We start from the raw sequence: 19,655 nt of genomic DNA, 5'->3' as shown, positions 1-19,655 counted from the left end.
AAATTCTTTATGGACTTCTCTGGGTGCTTCAGTTACACTTTACTCATCCAGAAACACTGATTATTACTTTTATTGCGTGGCCAAGGCACACATCTGTGCTGCTGGAGCAAAATCCATCACCTGGGACTTGTGCTGAGCCCTCCTGAGTGCTGAAAATTTGGTGGCCAGCAAAAAACAGAAACACATCATCATTTTCACTTCTTTCCAAGTACAGCACTTGCCCCTGCAGAGATTTAATAAAGAAATTTCATTACACAGGCTGTGGGACAAGTGGCAGTGATATTAGGGTTGGTTTACAAAGAATAAATTAAACAACAGAGAAATAAGAGTGCATACAGTGGCTTCCTTTGACGCTGTGTCACTGCCTCGCTTTTTTTGACAGGTGTGGCAGGATTTTTTGAAGTTGCCATGAGTGACAGTGACACTCAAAGGTGTCACAAGGGGCACAGGAGGTGTGATACAGGAAGGTGGTCAGAACACTGCCTCATTATTAAGAATCCTTGCATTAGCAGAACACAGGGCCTCCAGAAATTAGCAGCAGGCCCCTTATTTCAGAAATTAATCAAAATAATACATACTAGCTTTCTAAATACCAGGGGATCAGGTTCACAAAGCCCTACCTGAGGACCTACTTGAAGTCCAGGTCAGTTTGACTAATTTTAATCCGTATTTTTGGACATATAATGGCCTGTAAATGACTTCAGAGATGGCTTCATGGCTTTCTGCAAGTAATGAAAATAAGTACACACGAAATTTTTGGTTTTGAAGATGGAGTCATATTCTTGCCCCCCAGAGCACTCTAATCTCATATGCGGAGCATCAAGGTCTCTAAAAAGAAATCTACCCCCTTTCATGAACTAGAATGACTTCTGACTTGTGTTATGGTAATAACCAGCATGCACCAGAGGAAGCCGGAGAGATTTTACGGTAGGGTTTTAAATATTTCAAAGCCAAGTCAAGCACGAGCCACAGGGTGCCGCTATTCTGCCAAATAACCAACATTTCCCTGCGTTTCACTCGCCCAGTGAGTTCAGGACAGCAGGGAAAGTTGCGGTGATACCTTGGAAGAGCTGAGGAACGGTTCCGCATTCCGGTGACTCTGCTTGAGGAATTACGGGGTGTGCTACGATTGCTTCACTGCAAGCAAACCCATTAAAATGAGGAGTGAAATTCCGCATGAACAGAACGACAGAAGGGAGTAAAACAGAGAGGCAGAGCCAGACAAGCTCTGAACAACTTTTCTTTCCACTCTTATCACCACACAAAATTTGGATCAGATGCTTTAGTCTGTGGTTTAATTAGTGTGTACCGTATTTAGACAGGCTCTTAACATTTTGAAGTTGATCCCCCAAGATCACGATGCTCCACCTGTTCTGGTGTTATGCACAGACTTCTTAATTTAAAATCCGCCTCATTCCTGAGCTGCAAATGCCTTCTGGCAGCCTTGTCCTTCTGTACCTGGGGCGAATATGAGGTTAAGTAGTAAACGGCTCTTCCCAGTGTTGCTTCAAGAAAAACTGGTCTGCACTGATTGAGTAATTCCATATTGGAATGGCCTTGGCAGAGATTAGCTCTCCTTGATCAATACAAATGATTTATTTAATTCCTTTTTAACCAAAGCTGCAAGTACCTTGTTAAGGAAATTTTAGTGCTTTGCACTTGCTTCTTGTAGTAACCCCGAAGAGATGAAGTGCTTCCTCGTCTGTATACTGATTTTGTAATAGCTTGCAGTGATAATTTTCAAGAATAACAGGTTTTCCTAGTTTTTAATAGCTACCTCACTGAGGAGAATGTAATTACTTTTCCATAAACTGCAGTAAAAACATGAGAAATAGAAGGTTGACCTACTTCAGTACCTACTTTAGGTACCACAGTACCTAAAATTTTTGGACTTACTAATTTCTGTTTACACTTCTCATCTCAGTTCTTGGCTAAGAACTGGAACCTACCTCCCATACCTCTTACTGATGTTCGAAAATAGGAACGGAAACCAGTCCTCAGCACCTCCTCAAGGCAATTAGGCTAAATAAAAATAATAAAAAATAAACATTTTAAGTAACTTTGCTATGGGTAGAATGCTGCTGTATTTACTTCCAATATAACTGCTAGGAAGAAGTCACAGATTGCAACAGAGTGAGACTAGCTGGGCTAAAATATACCAAAACTACCTAGGTAGTATTTGGTATTAAAAACTTAAGGGGGGCGGGGGGGGAGAGGGGAGGAACACTAGAATAAGAATTGAAGCATGAACAGATAAAGTTATTTTAATCTTGCACTTACTCTTATATAAATATGTAATTATCTTCTTTATAAACCTTCCACTTGTCTGCACAATTAAACATAAATATCATTAAAAGGGATTGTATTTGGTTGTGTTCAGTAACATGCAGTATTTCTAGTATCATTCCATGAAGTTCTGCAGAATTATCCACCCCTCCAAAACTATTAGGCAGATGTTAAAGCACAACTACTAAAACTAATGAAAGTAACAATAACAAGTCATTACAGATTCCAGGGGTACCCCAAATACCATATGTCTCTCACTTCAGTTTAATTTTGTTCTTCACTTTAAGGAAAGAAATTACTACAGAATTACTAACACTGCACTTTGTCATCATCAGCATCCATCCAGATTTGTTACCTCATCTGCTGTTTCATGTATTTGATCAGTAATGTTGTATTGACCAAGTACTTATGCACTATCCTTAGCACCCAACTCTGAAATAAAAATCTGTAAAGCAGCATGAACTTTTCCTGTCCACACTAAACACTGTTTTCTCAAGATGCCAGTTTTCTACTGGTTAGCAGGAAGACAGTAAAAAGTAGGACTGTAGTTCTTCACATTTGCCCAAAACTGCACCCAAAGTAATAAGTTCTGCATGTCTGAGAGATGAACAAATTGCATAAATCAGGGAAAGAAAATAGTTTTTTACAAGGAATCCTTAGTGAAGCTCCTTTTCCATGTAGGCTGACTCACCAAATTCCTGTTTACACAGCCCCACTGAAGCCAAATTAAGAGTTCTCCGTTTTCTTTTACACCTTCCTCCTTGTACTGCTCAGATAAAAGTTAGCTCATCCTTTGCATGGCAGTACTAACCCAGAGTTCACTAATTATTCTCGTCTACCAAGGTATCTTTTTACCTTGTTCAGAACAATTGTTTCAATATCTCTCTCTCTGTTTCTCTCACCAAAAAAATAAATACATGCATCACACAATACTGACACAAAACGTCGAAACGTAACTGCAAAAAACCTCTGCAGGTGTTCTCAAAAATCAATTTTGTTGAATATCTACTGTATTATTTAGATGCCTGGGCACCATGCAGTCATATTCCAGATATGCTTCATGAACAAGAGTTTTTCTTGAAGCTGCCTGACAGCAGGATCCTTTTTCTTTACTTGAATATGAAACAACAGTGGAAGTAGGAGAAAACTGCAGAAAATCAGGTCAGTATATATAGTAAAGAGTAAAGGCACCAGCTGAATACCTGTTACATGTCCCATTAGTTTCTGAAATACTGAAAATACCTGTCTCCAACACAACTAGAAAGTAGCTGAAAGTCTTTCTAATGAGCTGAAGCATTGCAGACAAGAATCTTAAATGCGTAAATAAATAGTAAATAAATTTATTTATAAATAAATAAGTAAATAAATAACATAAATGAATGGTTTGGAGATATTGTATGACAAGATCTAGGTAGACCAGTGAAAGAGAGGTATGAGTTTAAGGGTTTGCCCAGTTATCAGCCTGACAAGACACACTGTCTCCACAGTGACAGAATAAAACAAGACGGAGAGCCCAGAGGGAGGCAAATGAAGTGTTAGTCCTGCAGAAGTGAAAACTAAACAAGCTGGAGAAAAAAAGAAAAGAAGAAGAAGAAAAAAGTGCTTAACTAGCTACATTTTTATTTGGGCAGTAGAGATGCCTAGAATAAAGAATTTTCAGCTTGCACCAGTAGCTGAACCCGTGTTGAGGATTCATTCACTAACAGAGAAAGTGCTGAGAAAAAAAGAGGTGAATGTTGTGGAACCCTCCCTCCTTTACCTATTTTCAACCCAGTAATCCACAGACACCTGCACAAACAGAGAGCTGATCAGGAGATGGAGGAGTCATTAGAAAAACAATAATTTTTTTCTCCTTTATGCCTACTGAAAGCCACACAGTCTTGTTAAATGTTACTTCTGGATTAAAAATTGACTTTTGCATAGAAGCAACAAAATGAGTGCATGCTGGTTTTTTTTAATTGTGGGAGCTCACATGTAACTTTTCCAGTTAAGTATTGAATCTCCAGTGAAGTACTGAATGAAGACACAGAAATATGCTGAAATTAGCAGGAAGAACAGAGGGGGTGAGTAGGATGATCTAGGTGCATTGATTAGGAATAAAATGAAGAGTTCATATTTTACAGCACCTGTGCACAAGTTGTGACAGGATTGCTTTAATTGGAAACGCTGCTGAAATAGAATTGACACCCCTTTCTGGCTATTTATTTTATGTAGCTTTCAGAGCAGTTGATAAAGTCTGGTGAGACACTTCATATCATTGTTCCCTTATGACTTTTCTGCCGTGGGATCATAATTACAGCAACACCCAAGGCAGGAGTCACCTCCACACATTTTTGGTAACACAAGGTTTTACACAGAAAGTCAGAGCTCTCATCTGTGGAAGAAAAGTCATGGTAACATCATATTGTGCTAGTTCACATTTTGGGCAGAAAAACAACGCAGGTAAAGGCCTAGCAGCAAATGATGAAGACGTTTTTCCTTGAGTTTAGGTACTGGTTATTTAAGAAAAGAGCAGTAAACCCACAAGGAAGTAGTTCCCCATGCTTTGGAAAAGTTTTATTTAGGGGAGAGATTCTGTTAGAATTTTGAGGCTGCACCCATTTGCCTTTGTTCATCTTCCATCTTACTGATAAAAAAAAGATTTTATCATAAAAAACACTTGTCACATCCCTAGACCTGGCATCCCCTTCTGCAGCTGAACCACCGTGAGCATTTTGCTATATCAGGGTTAAATGCACCTTTCACTTGTAACTTTGAAATAATTTTATAATGGATTTTAAATCAATACAAAACACAACACTGCTGCCATTATAAACTTAACAAAGCACAAAATACTTACCAAAAAAAGTCCATGGCATTAAAGGCAATGCTTTATAGTATAGATTATGCTGGTAGTCAGTCAATTGTTTACTGGGTAGCAAATGGGGAAACAGCAGAAAGAAACAAAATATCCCTGAAAAAAAAATCATGTGAATAGAATTTGTGTACCACGTGGTGATTTTATTCAGGTAGTTAGGTTTAAAACAATTGTAACTTCAAATGTAAATGCACAGGTATTTTATTCAGGTGGATTTCAAAATACACAGTTTTAACACTCTAACACTTCTTATTAGCTTTTTTAGCAAAGGGGCAGAATATGATTTGTGTTTCACCATAAAGTAATCAATTGGGAATAACAGCAGAAATCAACTTTTGCATGATAGTAACTATATTTTGCATTAATTTGAAAGAAGTGTTAAGAGCATAAGGTATTAGAAGAAGATCCATTTACTTTAGAAACACATATTATGGAGATAAAAGAAACACATTTTATGTTAGTTAGTACTTCATTACTTAACACATTGAAGAGTACATCATTAGCCTGAAAAAGAAATTACTTGTTCTTTATTTGAAGACCATAGCAGAGCCTCACACTCAAGGTTGTCCCTTGTTTTCTTTCAAACTGCAAATGTTTTTTCAAGTGATGAGAACTGCAGGATGTTAAAAGGAGAGGCTCTTTTTGCCTTGAGAGACAAAACCATGTAAAGCACAGGGAGATATTTCTAAGAAGAAGGTATGAATGTACAGGAGTAAAATGAAATTTCTGCTGTTTATGTTATAATGTCAAACAAACGCCGTTTGTTCACGTGTCACTTATGTGCAGTCCAAGACACAGTAAGCACATGATGGGGAAATTTTGGTTAGCAAAGTGACTGCTGCAACCCTCACGTAATTTACAAGGACCAAAATTATACACATTATTTCACTGTCCCGTTTTTCTTTGGCTATATAATCTCAAAGATGAGGGGAGTAGGGCATTTGCTGACACCATCTACCAGACCAGCCTTAATTTGCTTGAAAATAAGTGCATATCCTAGATCCCATAAAAGCTTCCATCTCCCTCAAGTACTCTCCACTGAGCTGGAATTTGTATAACGTAAATTTGATTATTAAAAAAGCTGCTAAACATAAGTCTTTCTTGGCACTCAGGGCAAACATACCAAGAATGGCCTGACCCAAAGCTTTTTAAAGGGAAGAGAAAGAATAGCATTGATTTCCAATGGGCTCTGGCTTAGCCTGGAACCCAGTGCTCTCTTGGTGCTCAGTAAATTAATGTTTGGACATGTGTTGCCACGGCAATGTTGCAATAGAAAACATGAGATACAAAAATAAATTCAGAGTGCTGCCCAAATCGCTGTAACACAATGTGTCATTTATGTGTCACCATGTTTGATGTTCAGATGATCCTTGGGCTAGCAGACAGTGGAAGTTTATGGGCAGGCAGTCTCTTCCCTTATGTAGGTCCTTCAGGCAAATGAAAATGCTCTTCCACTGGCATTCATCATTTAAGGAGCATATTGTGGTCTTTTTTAAAGGATATTCCTCAAGGTGCTTTTCCTCAGGCTAAGATCTCTAAAAGCTGTTCTTTGCACAGCAAAAATTTGGTCTCATATTAGAATCAAATTCTCTAATATATTTTTCTGACATTCCTCCACTCTTTATTGAAGTTACTGAGTACGTGATGCTGTGATTATTTTTTTGATTTGTCACCTTTTCTGTACTCAAGTTACTTGAGTAATAAGAATTTCACTTTTCACCCATACAAAATGACTACTTTCCCCAGGCAGCCTGTTCCAATGCTTGATCATCCTTTCAGTGAAGAGTTTTTTTCCTACTATCCAAACCTAAGGCCCTAAACCTCCCCTGGCCCAGCCTGAGGCCGTTCCCTCTCCTCCTGTCCCTGTTCCCTGGGAGCAGAGCCCAACACTTCCCCCCAGCTGCCCCCTCCTGTCAGGGAGTTGTGCAGAGCCACAAGGTCCCCCCTGAGCCTCCTTTGCTCCAGGCTGAGCCCCTTTCCCAGCTCCCTCAGCCACTCCTGGTGCTCCAGACCCTTCCCCAGCTCCGTTCCCTTCTCTGGACTTGCTCCAGCTCCTCAGTGTTCTCCTTGGAGTGAGGTGCTCAAAATTGGCCCCAGGATTTGAGGTGTGGAATAACTTTAAGCTGAAAAAGGGTAGATTTAAAGCAGTTATTAGGAAGAATTCTTCCCTGTGAGGGTGGGGAGGACCTGGCACAGGGTGCCCAGAGAAGCTGTGGCTGCCCCTGGATCCCTGGAAGTGTCCAAGGCCAGGTTGGACAGGGCTCAGCCTGGGATAGTGGAAGGTAGTTCCTGCCCATGGCAGGGGGTGGAACTGGATGATCCTGAATATCCCTTCCAACCCAAACGATCCTATGATTTGGTGATTCTAAGTCAAAATAATATAGGAAACTAAAATAGAGGTGTGGAGGAGAACCTAATTAAATGTAATCCATCAGAGCACAAGGTTTTCTTAGCTCAGACTTTGAAACAATGTCCACACTTTAAGAAATATATTAAAAAAAAAAAAAATGAAGACTTGTGCATCATAATGTGTTACCTATGCAGCAAATTTAACCATTGAGTCATAAATGCCCTTGAAATTTCAAGAAATGCTATGTGCCATAATGAAAATTAGTGTGGAGTTGCACTTCTCTCAGATCTCAGAACACATTTTTAAATATCAAACTTCACAGCAATCCATGTCATTCCTAAGCACAGCAATAGTGAGACATGCTCCAAGTAGTAATTCTGTGTGCATCTGTCACTATGAAGATTAAGAAGATTCTTGTCATAAATACTGGATTAAAACCAAAACTAATTTTGTGCTGAGATATCTACAGTAGTGTATCAAAAACCTGCCAAAACAAAACTGGTTAATTGCAAAGCAGATGTTTGTAGCATAAAGAAACCTCTTTCTTTTTTACCTTTTTTTTTTTCCTGTTTTTTCCTTCTTTTTCAACTTTTTTTCCTTTTTTCTTTACACACTTACACCATATTATAAACAGCCTGATCTGAGGAGGAGGGAAACAGTTCACACCAGGTACACCTGGATGCACAACAAATAAACACATGTGGCAGTGCAAGTAAATTCTGAATTGCCAGGCCCAGTCAGTGATTTGGCTGATTGAACTGTGTTAGGCAACATGACAATCCTACTGAAACCAGGGAAGGAACACAGCCGGATCCCTTCTTGACTTTCAGCAGCAATTCTGTTTAAATAAACTGATCAGTTTGGGGAGCTGTGTGCCTGTCTCCTTCAGGTTCCTCTGGGAATTTCAGATACATGTCCCAGAAAAGGCTAGTCTTGGTTTGGGAGCGAGAGGGATAAAATTAGTCTGAGACCTGAGATGTCAAGAGCATGCTGATCTCTTAAGCCTGCTTTCCAACCTGCCTCTGCCCTCTCTCTGAATGTCTTCCTCCCACCCTCTCTCAGAAAGTAAAAGCCAGGTGAGAGCCAGCTCAGCAATTCCCTTGTGTGAGGCTTGTCAGGGCTGTCCTGTACCAGTGCCAAACGCCAAAGCCTGACACTGGATTTTCCGATGTCGGGCAAACGTGAGCAGCCAGGGTCAGCCTGCCAGCATTACATCTCTGTTCGACAGCAGGGATCAAGACAATGGCTGAAAAGGAGTCACTAGGATCCAGGGCTGACTGTCCCTGATGTTAGTTTAAATGCTAGTTAATTACATGTGTCCCATTAGTGGGGTAGGATTGCTCTCCTGGAGAGCCTTCCCCCTACATGCTGTTGTGCTTCTCAAACCACAGATGAAGAAGGAAAGCTGACTTGAGCATGTACACAAAATACTTGTCTCCTGGCCTAGGGACAACTACTACAGGAAAACCAAAATCCTGACAGAAATACAGCCACTAAAAGAACATAAGCCTGCAGCTTTAGTTGCCCAGCAGTAAACACTTGCTATTTTTTATTTAAAACTTCTCTGGAGAAAGGAAAGTGAACACACCTAACAACTGAAACACCTCAGAGTAGTCAAACAGATGCTCTTGGCCTTGGAGACATTTATATGCACTAATAAGATCCCATCTCAGTCATCTCTAGACTGAACAAGCCCAGCTCTTTCCCTGTGTGCTTTCATTGTTGTGACCCTTTTGTGCTCTCATGATACCCTCCAATAACGTGGATTTTTCCCATTATCTCTAGAGGTATTCCTTCGTCCACCTGAGTGCATGCCCAAAATCCATGTTGCAGGAGGATGGAGGAGAAGATTTTGAGGCTGCTGCCCACTTTCTGGTACATAATGGAGGGCATGGAGTGAGAGAAGTGGGGTAGCTGCCAGCTGGGATTGTGCTCTGGTGGGGAAACTGGAGCAATGCTGCTGCTGCTGGCCATGGGGAGCCTGAGAGGAAAAGCAAGATGTGAGAATGGAAAAGGGGCCATATGGAGGCGAGGCAGCACCTTTCTGGGACAAATATCCTTGTTCTCCGACACAACAAATAAAAGGCAGCATCAGCACAGGAGTGGGTGTGAAGTGATCAGCCAAAGGTTACTCTGCAGGGGATATGAGACCACGCAAGACTCTCGAAGTCCCCAGGATCCTGGCCATCCCATCAGCTGGACTGACTCTTTCCCTCCCTCCCTCTCTCCCTTTCTTTCTCCCTCCCTCCCTCTTACTTTTCTTTTTCTTTCTTTTGTTTTCTCTCTTCTTCCTTTGTCTTCCTTCCTTCCTTCCTTCCTTCCTTCCTTCCTTCCTTCCTTCCTTCCTTCCTTCCTTCCTTCCTTCCTTCCTTCCTTCCTTCCTTCCTTCCTTCCTCCCCTCCCCTCCCCTCCCCTCCCCTCCCCTCCCCTCCCCTCCCCTCCCCTCCCCTCCCTTTTTCCTCCCCATCTTTAATCCCCCTTTTTTTTTCCTCTCTCCCCTTTCACCCTCCCCCTTTATCCAAACCCCACCTCCATGCACTCCTAGCATGAGGTGGTAGCTAACACACCGAGTACCACGCCCAGTCTGTAATTTACTCATAAAACGTTGTGCTGATATTATTGTTGTTGTTGTTATTGTTGGGTTGTTTTGTTGTTGATAATAATAATAGTAATAATAATAATAGTAATAATAATAATAATAATAATAATAATAATAATAATAATAATAATAATAATAATAATTTTACTGTCTCTTGCGGACTTTGGCCGCCCCCTTCGCCCCCGGGAGCGCTTCCCGAGCCGGTGTCGCTTCCTTCCCGTGCCCGTCACGTCACAGCCGGCGCTGCCGGGCGCGGCCCCGCCCTCGGACCGCGCGTTCCGGCGGAGCTCCCGCAGGTGGGTGCGGGACCGGGACCCCGACACCGAGCGGCTGCCCCGGGCTGCGGCTCCTCGGGGTTTGACTCCTCGGGATGCTGCTCCCCCCGGGATGCTGCTCCCCCCGGGATGCGGCTCCCCCCGGGATGCGGCTCCCCCCGGGATGCGGCTCCCCCCGGGATGCGGCTCCGCGGTCGCTCCGGCGCGCGGTACCCGGGCTCCTTAATCCTGCGGAGGGTGTTGTTACAGCTTTGGAAGTATTGGCAGCAGCGGGAGATAATGAGGAGGCCTCTGGATACACTGTACCCTGCTGGGCTAGCCGGAGGTGCTTGGGTCATTTAGCTCAAAAGTTTCCGGGTAGACGTGTTTAAAACTCTTATTAAACTGTTGTATTATATGTATTATATATTTTTACATATTTATATATATTTATATTTTATATATTTATACGCACATATATATATTTTATACGTACATATTATTATTATATGTATATATGTGTATAATCTATATTATTATGTATTTTATATGTAATTATACATATATGCAGGTATATATGTATAATATATACAGACATATATGTGTATGTGTATATATATGTGTATGCATATGTGTGTGTATATATAATGTATACATATATAATATATTAATATAATCCAATATATGTTTATATATTAATATGTTAATATATGATAATATATGTGTATGTATGAGTAGATATATGTATAGGTGTGTATATATGTATGTAGATACATAAAATATACATATATATGTATAATATATATAATACTAATATAAAATATGCATGTTACATATATGCATAATATATGTGCATAATATAACAATGCACAGTATCATATACATAATATATAAAACATTATATACAGTATCATTAATATAATTACCAATACAATGCAGCAAAGCAATACTACATATTAATGATGTATTAATACCACCTTCTATTGGTTCTATTTAAATATTAAAAGTAATGAATGCCAGAAATGTTGCAATATTTTAATATTATTGATATATTTGTAATATGATGTTATATGATGTAATGTGTAATATCTAAGATACTAATATAATTTTGTGATATGTATGATTACATATAAAATATTACATGCTGTGTTATATAATATATATGACATATATATTATACTCTATTATGCTATTATTAGTATTATCTTTTAAACTCCATTACAAACTTCACCTTATTGTAGCAGTCTGTTGTTCTGTGCAAGTTTTGTATAGTTATTCAGAATAGGCCATCCATATAGTACATAGAATAGGCCATTACAGCAACCTGTTGGATGTAATTTAAATTATCTGAAATTTGGAGTGTGGCCCTGGAACAGATTCCAGGATGCACACACTCCTGGAGGGATTACTGAACAAAATGTGTTGCTCATTGGGATGAAGTGATTCTTCCATCCTTTCTGGGGTGGAATGCAGTGTGCTTGTGCCTTTTGTCCTGGGTTGCTGTATTTTGGAGGAGAAAATGCGTGGAAACGTGCACTGATGGATGCGTAACATCACCCCACAGATGCAGCTGGTATTACTGATGGTATCTTTGAATTTTGAGTTGTTGCAAGAATCTGATTCTCCCTGGAAGACTTCTACGTGCATGGGCAAAAAGATTTTCTTGTATTTTGCAGACCTCCTCTGAACATCTGGTGGGGTAAAAGCTCTGTGGGGGTCTCCACAGCTGCAGGATTTGCTGTCCCCACTCATGTGGGCTCCTCAGTCCGTGGCTGTGGCACCTATTTTCCCGTTCAGCATTTCCTTGGTAGGTAATAAAAGCAGACTGCCAGAAAATTTAGTTTCCTTGATGGCCGTAGCTGGTTTTGAATGAAGGGCAACAGGAGACTGGTGTTTTAAATGCCATCAACGTGCATTCTGATATTTGCACCTACTTGCTCCCCCCATTCTCTTTCACCTGTTACTTAAAATACTTGGAGAAAAAACACCATTCACGCTTGTCTTTCCTTGATTGATGCAGAGATTAAGTTTATACAGATAATTATCTCATCTAAATAATGGATGGTTTCAGTGTAACAACTTACTTTTCCAGCAGATCAGGATTTATTGGGTGATGGAAATTCTATTAACAGGAATTGAGTCCAACTTGGCTTTGCAAAAGAGAGCTTGGGCCACGTCCAGACTCAAAAGAATCATTTGTTAAACCTGTAGCATTGTGGTGTAGGGGAAGGTAAATTCTCAAGTTTGCAAGCATCCTTCTTTGTATTTATGTGTTCATAATTTTCCTCAAGCAAATCTTTATAATTGGGGGTAGTCTAGAGAGATCCAGAATAATCATAAGGGATGTTTTATGTATTTTAGTGTCTTGGGCATTGTTATACTCAGGTGAATAAATAGACAGGACTCTGTTTTCTTTAGGTTATTTGTAAAAGCATCCAGCCTGTCTTATTGCTAGCCCTGGAAACAGCAGATTCTTTCTTCAGTAGCGTACTGGTCAGTGAAGATTTGCTGCAGAATTCCAAAGGTAGAATTGCTTCTAATTACGTAAAATTGGCAAGGAAGTTAAGGCACTGCTGACTGATTTCTTTTTGTGGGGTTTCAAAGCTTAGGTACAGGTATTGTTTTATGCATTCCCCTTCAGCTGATGTTTTGGTAATTGTCCTCAGGAGAGCAGAGCATGGAGGGCTAAAACAGGGGTTATATAGCACTGAACTGGTGCTGTTTTATGCACATATGTGTGTGAAGGAAGAATGTGAATTATGGAAAGCTGGGCTTTATTCATTCTGCTATCCACGAAACAATTTGAGAGTATCTTCCTCACTTGGAAGGCTTGCTAGGCTGGCAACAAAAGAATTCCTAAAAAACTTGTCAGAAAGCAGACATTTTGTTTGATCCCATTTTTATCTTGGATGTGAACAGGCCAACATGCTGCAAATACTTTATGCCAAAACTGCATCCGTTCTGGACTTCTATTTATTGTGGATTTAAAAATTTTCCCCATCTGACTGAGGCTCTTCCTGCCATCCAGATCTGCATTTTTCCAAAAGGTTCAAGCTTGTTCTTACATATAACATGTGAAATCCCAGACAGTTCTATTTCCACCTGGCTAAGTGAAATGAATGCAGCAGCTGCCAAGGACTGTGACCTTTGGCACTGTGTGGTGTGCCAGTCACTGCTCAGTGACAGGAAGTTTATTGCTCTGCCCCTGCAGCTGACTTACTAATAACTGCTGTCTTTTGGCTGTGCAGGAAGATTGGTGGAGCAGTGCCCTGTCACCCATTTTATTTTTTGTTGTTTTCTTGGCTGAGAAATACAGCGTTAGAGTCCACTGCAGTGTTCTTCCATAGTGGTTTTGCTGGATAAACTGCCCTCTTTAAAAAAACCTTTGTGATATTAGTACTGAGAGATCCAGTGAAGCAAAAGAGCACTGGGATCTTTTTTACTGAACATCCTAAACTCTGCTTAGAGGTTGCAGCGTGATCCTGCTCACCTCTTAAGCTGTTTAAAACTGTGACATCACATTGTGAGTTTAGCTTTAGATTATAGAGCAACAGGTAAGTCAGGCCTGGAACTGGGCAGAAGCAGTTTGGCTTTGGGTAAAAAGGGATTCAATTTTGTTTGATTTTGCCAGTGTAAATTCTGATATCAGGTGTCATGTCTGCTGATAATCACCATGCAGACTCCCTTTGGCTTCTGGGTATTTTTTGGCCGTCAGTCCTAAAATGACTTGTAAAGGTCACATTAAGACAAAAATTTGGAGGAAGCAGTGTTGTTATGAATGTCATGAACAGGTGACTTCAAGGCTCCAACATGGCACCCTTCAATAACACTTAACTTATTTAAACTCTCTCAAAGGAATCACAAATCCCTCAATCAATCTGCTGCTGCAGGAAGGACTCGGGGCAGTGTGAATGCTTTTAATATTACCAAGTTAAACTGTCTTGGCTGGAGCTTTGTACTCACTGCAGAACGCATTATATTAATATTCTGATTAGGTACAGATTAGTTTTTTGATGGAATAATTCGGGTAAGTAGACTACGTCAAACACAGCAGCAAGATTACAGAGGTTCAAAGCACAGCACTTTGCATTTTTAAATATGTAATTCCAGCTGGCATCTGTGGAGCTGGAACAGCATAATGCATTTCTGTCAGCATTTGTGTTGGGGAATTTAAAAGAGGCATTTCAACAAGAAAACATAGGTGTTTTGTTGGTTTTTGGTGTTTTTTTTTTTTTTTTTTTAATGGAACTGCTGGTTTTGAGCTGCACAGTGTTTCTGGCCTGCCACATAGTAAACCATCTCCCTGATGAATGTGTTGATACCGTGAGCATAAAAACCCTGGGAGAATGTTTTGATTGTGCGTATTTTAGAGCCGCGACAGAAGCATCGCATTTACCCTGACATTAAATTTCATGAGCTATAACTTGGCACAGAGCAACTCAGCGTTTTATTCTTGCCTGAACAGGATGATGGTGCTCTGTTTCCTGAGCAGAGCCCTGCTACGAGCCAGGCATTCACCCAGCCCTCTGGGGAGACAGCTCTGCTCAGCCGGCGCAAATAAGCCAGTGTTGACTTTATTCACCAAGGTAAGAACTGTTTACACAATAAAGCTGGGCAAGGCTGTGTGTTTATCAGCTTTGATACACAGGAATCACAGATTAAATGGCTTGTCCTTGCTTTTTTTTCCCCCCCATTCAAAGTAGTATTGGGTGTTTTACTTCGTGGGTTTCTGCACACCAGGCTTTGCAGCACAGTCCTGCTCTCATTGTAGCGAGCAAGAATTAGCAACCAACAAAGATTTCAGAACCCTTTTGCCTCAGTGACTCTGTGGTTCATTTACTGGTTAAAGATTTGGTCCAGCTGCCAGTGTTTCACCCTAAAAATGGAGAAAAGATATGAATTGTTATACATAATCTGCCAAGCACAAGCATCAACAGTCAAAGCAGGCTCTTCAAAGTGCCTATGTTTAATTTCAGCACTACCTGTGAGACTGTAAAATGTATCCAAGTAGCGTTGGGAGCACGTGAGGGAAGAGTAGATTTTGTTTTACCCTCTTTTTGCTTTATTGGCAACAGATAAAAGCACAGGAAGGATTCCTAGGCATATTCAGAAAATGAGATGAGCAGGAAGGATCACTTACAGATTGTCACATTCCATGAATTGTTTTTGATTATTACCTGCCTAGTTCTGCAGCTTTATAGAGGATGGCACAAGGTGGGTTATGCTGAGTTTATGTGGTTGCTGCAGCCCTCAAGAGGAGAGTAACTACAAAGCACTGAGAGTGCTGACATCTGTGTAGTGGTTTTAAATACAATTAAAATAATTTCCTCCTGCTGCACTGAATGAATGTTTGTTCATTCCATCACTAACCATACAGGAGTGTTTAAACTGTGTGAAAAATGAATAGGTTAAAAATAATAGGTCAACATCCATTTAATAGTCATAACTATAAAGTTGCAGTTTTCTCTCCTCCTGCCCAGTTCAGCCTCCACTCATTCATAATTCAAATGCAGTAAGGTAGGGAATAATGCTCTTACCTTTGGGTTAATTATTGGAAAAAAAAGCTTTTTGTGTCCTAAAATTCCTAGCTAGTAAGGCACTGTGTGAAATCAGATTTTCTAATAGCAGATTTCCAGCAGTTCTCTAACATGGCCTTTTGTTGAAAGTGGCTTTAGCTCTAAATGTTTATTTTTAACTTTAAATGTTCACTGGCAATTGCCAAGCAAAATGCAGACTATAAAAAAACCTTAATCCACACTGTTAGCTTATGCTAATTAACCCTTTTTTGCCTCCTCCTTATTTTTAATGAGGAGAAAAGAGGAGGAAAAAGTAGAAGGGAGCTGTGACTTCTACAACACACTGATAGAAACTATCAAACAGGTTTCCCCTTGCAGTCCCCTTTTATGACAACCCCAGCATTTGTGCAACAACTGCTTATATAAATGTACTTTTGAAAAAGATTTCGCTGTTAAAATAATTCACTTTTGGTTTTAAACCAGTACTGTCTAGTGCCTGAGCTTGCCATGAGAGTAAAACCATATTTTTTTCCTAAAAGTTAGCCGACTTTGTCAAAAGCATTTATGTGACTGGTATGTTAGAAAGCTGTCCACAGGCCTAGGGGAACCAAGTGTGACCTCTTTTGACTGGCAGGAGCCTGGTGTGTTACAAAACTGATGTGCAGGATTCTGGGTCATTCCTTTCAGTCACCAGTATACCCTCCAAGAGCAGCCTGAACCATTAAGAACACAGAATTTTAGTATCCTGCATAGGTTTTCAGAGCACAAGGACTTGTGTGTGCCACGGGAAAGGCAATTTAGATGAGATCTGAATAAAAGTAGGGTGTTTAATCCTAAGTAATTCAATGCAGTAGCTGTTTCATGTTAGCCTTATGTTTAAACAAGCCTTAGGAAGACTTTTCAGTGGGAGAAAGAGGAGAAGGTCTTTTCCAGCTGTGGGCAGAGGGACAGAGCCATCATGTTCACCTCCATATACTTTGCTCTGTGAATTATAGCCAAATTCTGCTGTTGCAAACACTGGAGCAGCATGCCTTCATGAGTGTTGCTTCTTCACTTACAGACTGCGTGATCAGCGGAACTCAGATGTTCAACTGCAGTGGAAAATGAGGGAGTTTTCAAAAGTGTGAGGGTTTTTTTGACCCTGTCACAGGTCAAAACACTGCAGCTGTTTTCCAGTTCTCCCTGCTGGAGGTTACTCTCCTTCCAGCTCTGCAGTTTGGAGGATCCTGCCTAATTTCTTCCAGGCAAAGCCACACGGGTTATCTTAAATTGCCTTCTTTTCCCATTTGAACTGAGCCAAGTGTCTTGATCTGAGACAGGCTGGAAGTTACTTGTGTGACTCTCTCATTCCTCCTCTGGGTGCAATGGTACCTGCAGATGTCTTCATTTGGTGACAACAGTGCTTTGAATATTCATGGCTGACCAAAGCGAGGAGTCTCTGCAGGGCCCTTCTGATCATTTCCTTGGATCAGCTTTTAGAAGACTGTTAATTTCCTCCGTGGGAAATGGGATAGCAAACGAAAAATAATTAAATTCAGTGGCTGGATAGTTTGTTTTGTCTTTTTTCACCCACACTGCACTGATAAGTAAAGGTTCAGAGAGCCCTAGGACAGGGTGCTTGGTACAGGGGAGGGAACCTGCATTTGCAGTAATGGGTGCTCCTGTCTGTGTGTATTATTTTGCAGTACATACAACTTCTGTGGTTTACTGCATGCTTTAACCTACTGTAAATGTTTTCCTTTAGAAACCATGCCCTCTGTGTGATGAAGCAAAAGAAGTTCTTGAGCCATACAAAAGAAGGGTAATGTATGGCAATACTGTATATGTTTTCTATATGGAAAAAACCAGTTAATCAGGATTCTTGCTTTGTAAAAAGAAAATTGCTTGGGTTTATTTGCATCTGTTATTCTTTCATGGGTGACCTCTTCAAGATGATTTCAGCACTGATTTACATAAAACTCATTATCCAAAAGCATTTTGTGACAATGCTACTCAAATAAGTATTGGCAAACTAAACCAGTATACAACATGTTGCAGTAGCTCTTGGAAACACTCCTTTTGTAAATACTGTTGCCTTGTCTGAAGGAGGAGTTTGCAACTCTCATGAGGCAAGTAATGATAGAATTTGAGAAGGATGTTACTAAGTGGGGCTTCAAGTATTTGAACTATGTGTGACTGCAATTTTTGCTGTTCTTCAACCAGGTTTTGATCTCTCTGTTGAAGGATGAAACTTTTAATGGAAGCATTAAGAGCTGTTGCACTCTGCTGCCTGACAGGCAGCTGTTTTGTTCCCAGCTGCATGTTTGTTGAGATTGCTGCTCACAGGAGAGTGGTTCCGCACAGTGGAACAAGAATATCCTGGACTAGGGAGAGATTCCTTTGTGGAGAGGCAGCCAAGGGTTGTGGCTACACATATTTTGTACTCAAAAAAACAGGCACTTATCTACAACACAAAGAATAAACCCAAAAGCTTCAAAAAACCAGCCTTGCATTTCTGAGGAAAACATTGATCAGAAGACAAGCAGGTATTGCTTTTCAGTGTCCAGCAGGAACTGACATATTTCTCTTCTGTCACAGTTTATTCTGCAGGAGGTGGATATTACCCTTCCAGAGAACTCAGCGTGGTATGAAAAATACAAATATGACATACCTGTTTTTCACTTAAATGGGAAGTTCCTCATGAAGCATCGAGTCGACACTCAGAAGTTTGAGGACCGACTTAGGAAGGTGGAGCTGCAAAGTGATGGAAACCAGTGAAGAAAATGCAGCTGCTCTGGTGCGGATCTGAAAGGTGAAAAGAACCATATTCATGATCTGGCCTTAAATTTCTTAGATCATATGGTATCAGAGTCTGAAAAACTTGAGTGACTTGTTCTACTTTGTAATAATCACCCAGCCCAGCTGCAGCAGGAGCCACCTTTTCTGTACCGTTCATTTCCTGCTCTCGTGGGCTGGTTTTTCATTGACAGAATAAAAGCCGCTCCATAACAGCAGATGAAGTAAATTCTGTTTGTACGTGGTTGGCATGGCCAGGTTTTGGAAGTGGGGGGTGGTACAGGGCTGGTTTCTGTGAGAAGATTCTGGAAGCTTCCCTGGTGTCCAGCAGAGCCAATGCCACCAACTCCAGGATGGACCCTCTGGCCACATCCGAGCCCATCAGTGATGCTGGTGGTGCCTCTGGGATATCAGATTGGAAGAGATGGGCAAAAAACCCTGCAGAACACCACTGCAGCCAAAGAGAAGAGAGAGAATATGTGAAGTAAACAGCTCTGCAGACACCAACGCCAGAAAAGGAGCAGGAGGAGCTGCTCCAGCTGCTGGAGCTGAGGTTCCCCTGCAGCCTGTGGTAAACCTCTGGCGAGGCAGCTATGCCCTTGCAACCCTTGGAAGTTAGCAGGGAAGCAGAGATCCCCCTGCAGCACTTGCAGGACCCCATGACAGAGCAGGTGGATGTGCCTGAAGGAGGCTCTGACCTGGTGGGAGGCTTGCATTGGAGCAGGTTGCCTGGCAGGACCTGTGACCCTGTGGGGCCCCCATGCTGGAGCAGCTTGCTCCTGAAGGACTGCTGCCTGTGGAGAGGGACCCAAGTTTGTGAAGAACTGCAGCCTGTGAGAAGGACTCACTCTGGAGAAGTTAGTGGAGGACTCTCTCCCACGGGAGGGACCCCACGCTGCAGCAGGGGAAGAGCACAAGGAGGACAGAGAGAATGTTTAATAAAATGACCACAAATCCCACTCTCCATCTCCCTGAACCACAGAGCAGAAGGAGGAGGAGAAAACTGAGAGTGAAGTTA

The 19,655-nt window shown here is 41.1% G+C and overlaps 1 protein-coding gene across 1 annotated transcript; it reads left to right on the top strand.

Annotated features, from left to right (window-relative positions):
* The first annotated feature begins 10,347 nt into the window (after positions 1–10,347).
* Positions 10,348–19,643, top strand: LOC309585231 (glutaredoxin-like protein C5orf63 homolog). The gene is made up of 5 exons (XM_082301838.1): positions 10,348–10,388; positions 12,023–12,153; positions 14,812–14,932; positions 17,607–17,663; positions 18,440–19,643. The coding sequence occupies exons 3-5, from the start codon at positions 14,813–14,815 to the stop codon at positions 18,617–18,619; spliced, it is 357 nt and encodes a 118-aa protein (XP_082157964.1). The 5' UTR covers positions 10,348–10,388; positions 12,023–12,153; position 14,812; the 3' UTR covers positions 18,620–19,643.
* Positions 19,644–19,655: the final 12 nt, after the last annotated feature.

The sequence above is a fragment of the Coloeus monedula genome, assembly GCF_965178545.1.
Source record: "Coloeus monedula genome assembly, chromosome: Z".
Taxonomy (NCBI): domain Eukaryota; kingdom Metazoa; phylum Chordata; class Aves; order Passeriformes; family Corvidae; genus Coloeus; species Coloeus monedula.
This window is presented reverse-complemented; position numbering and strand designations above follow the sequence as displayed.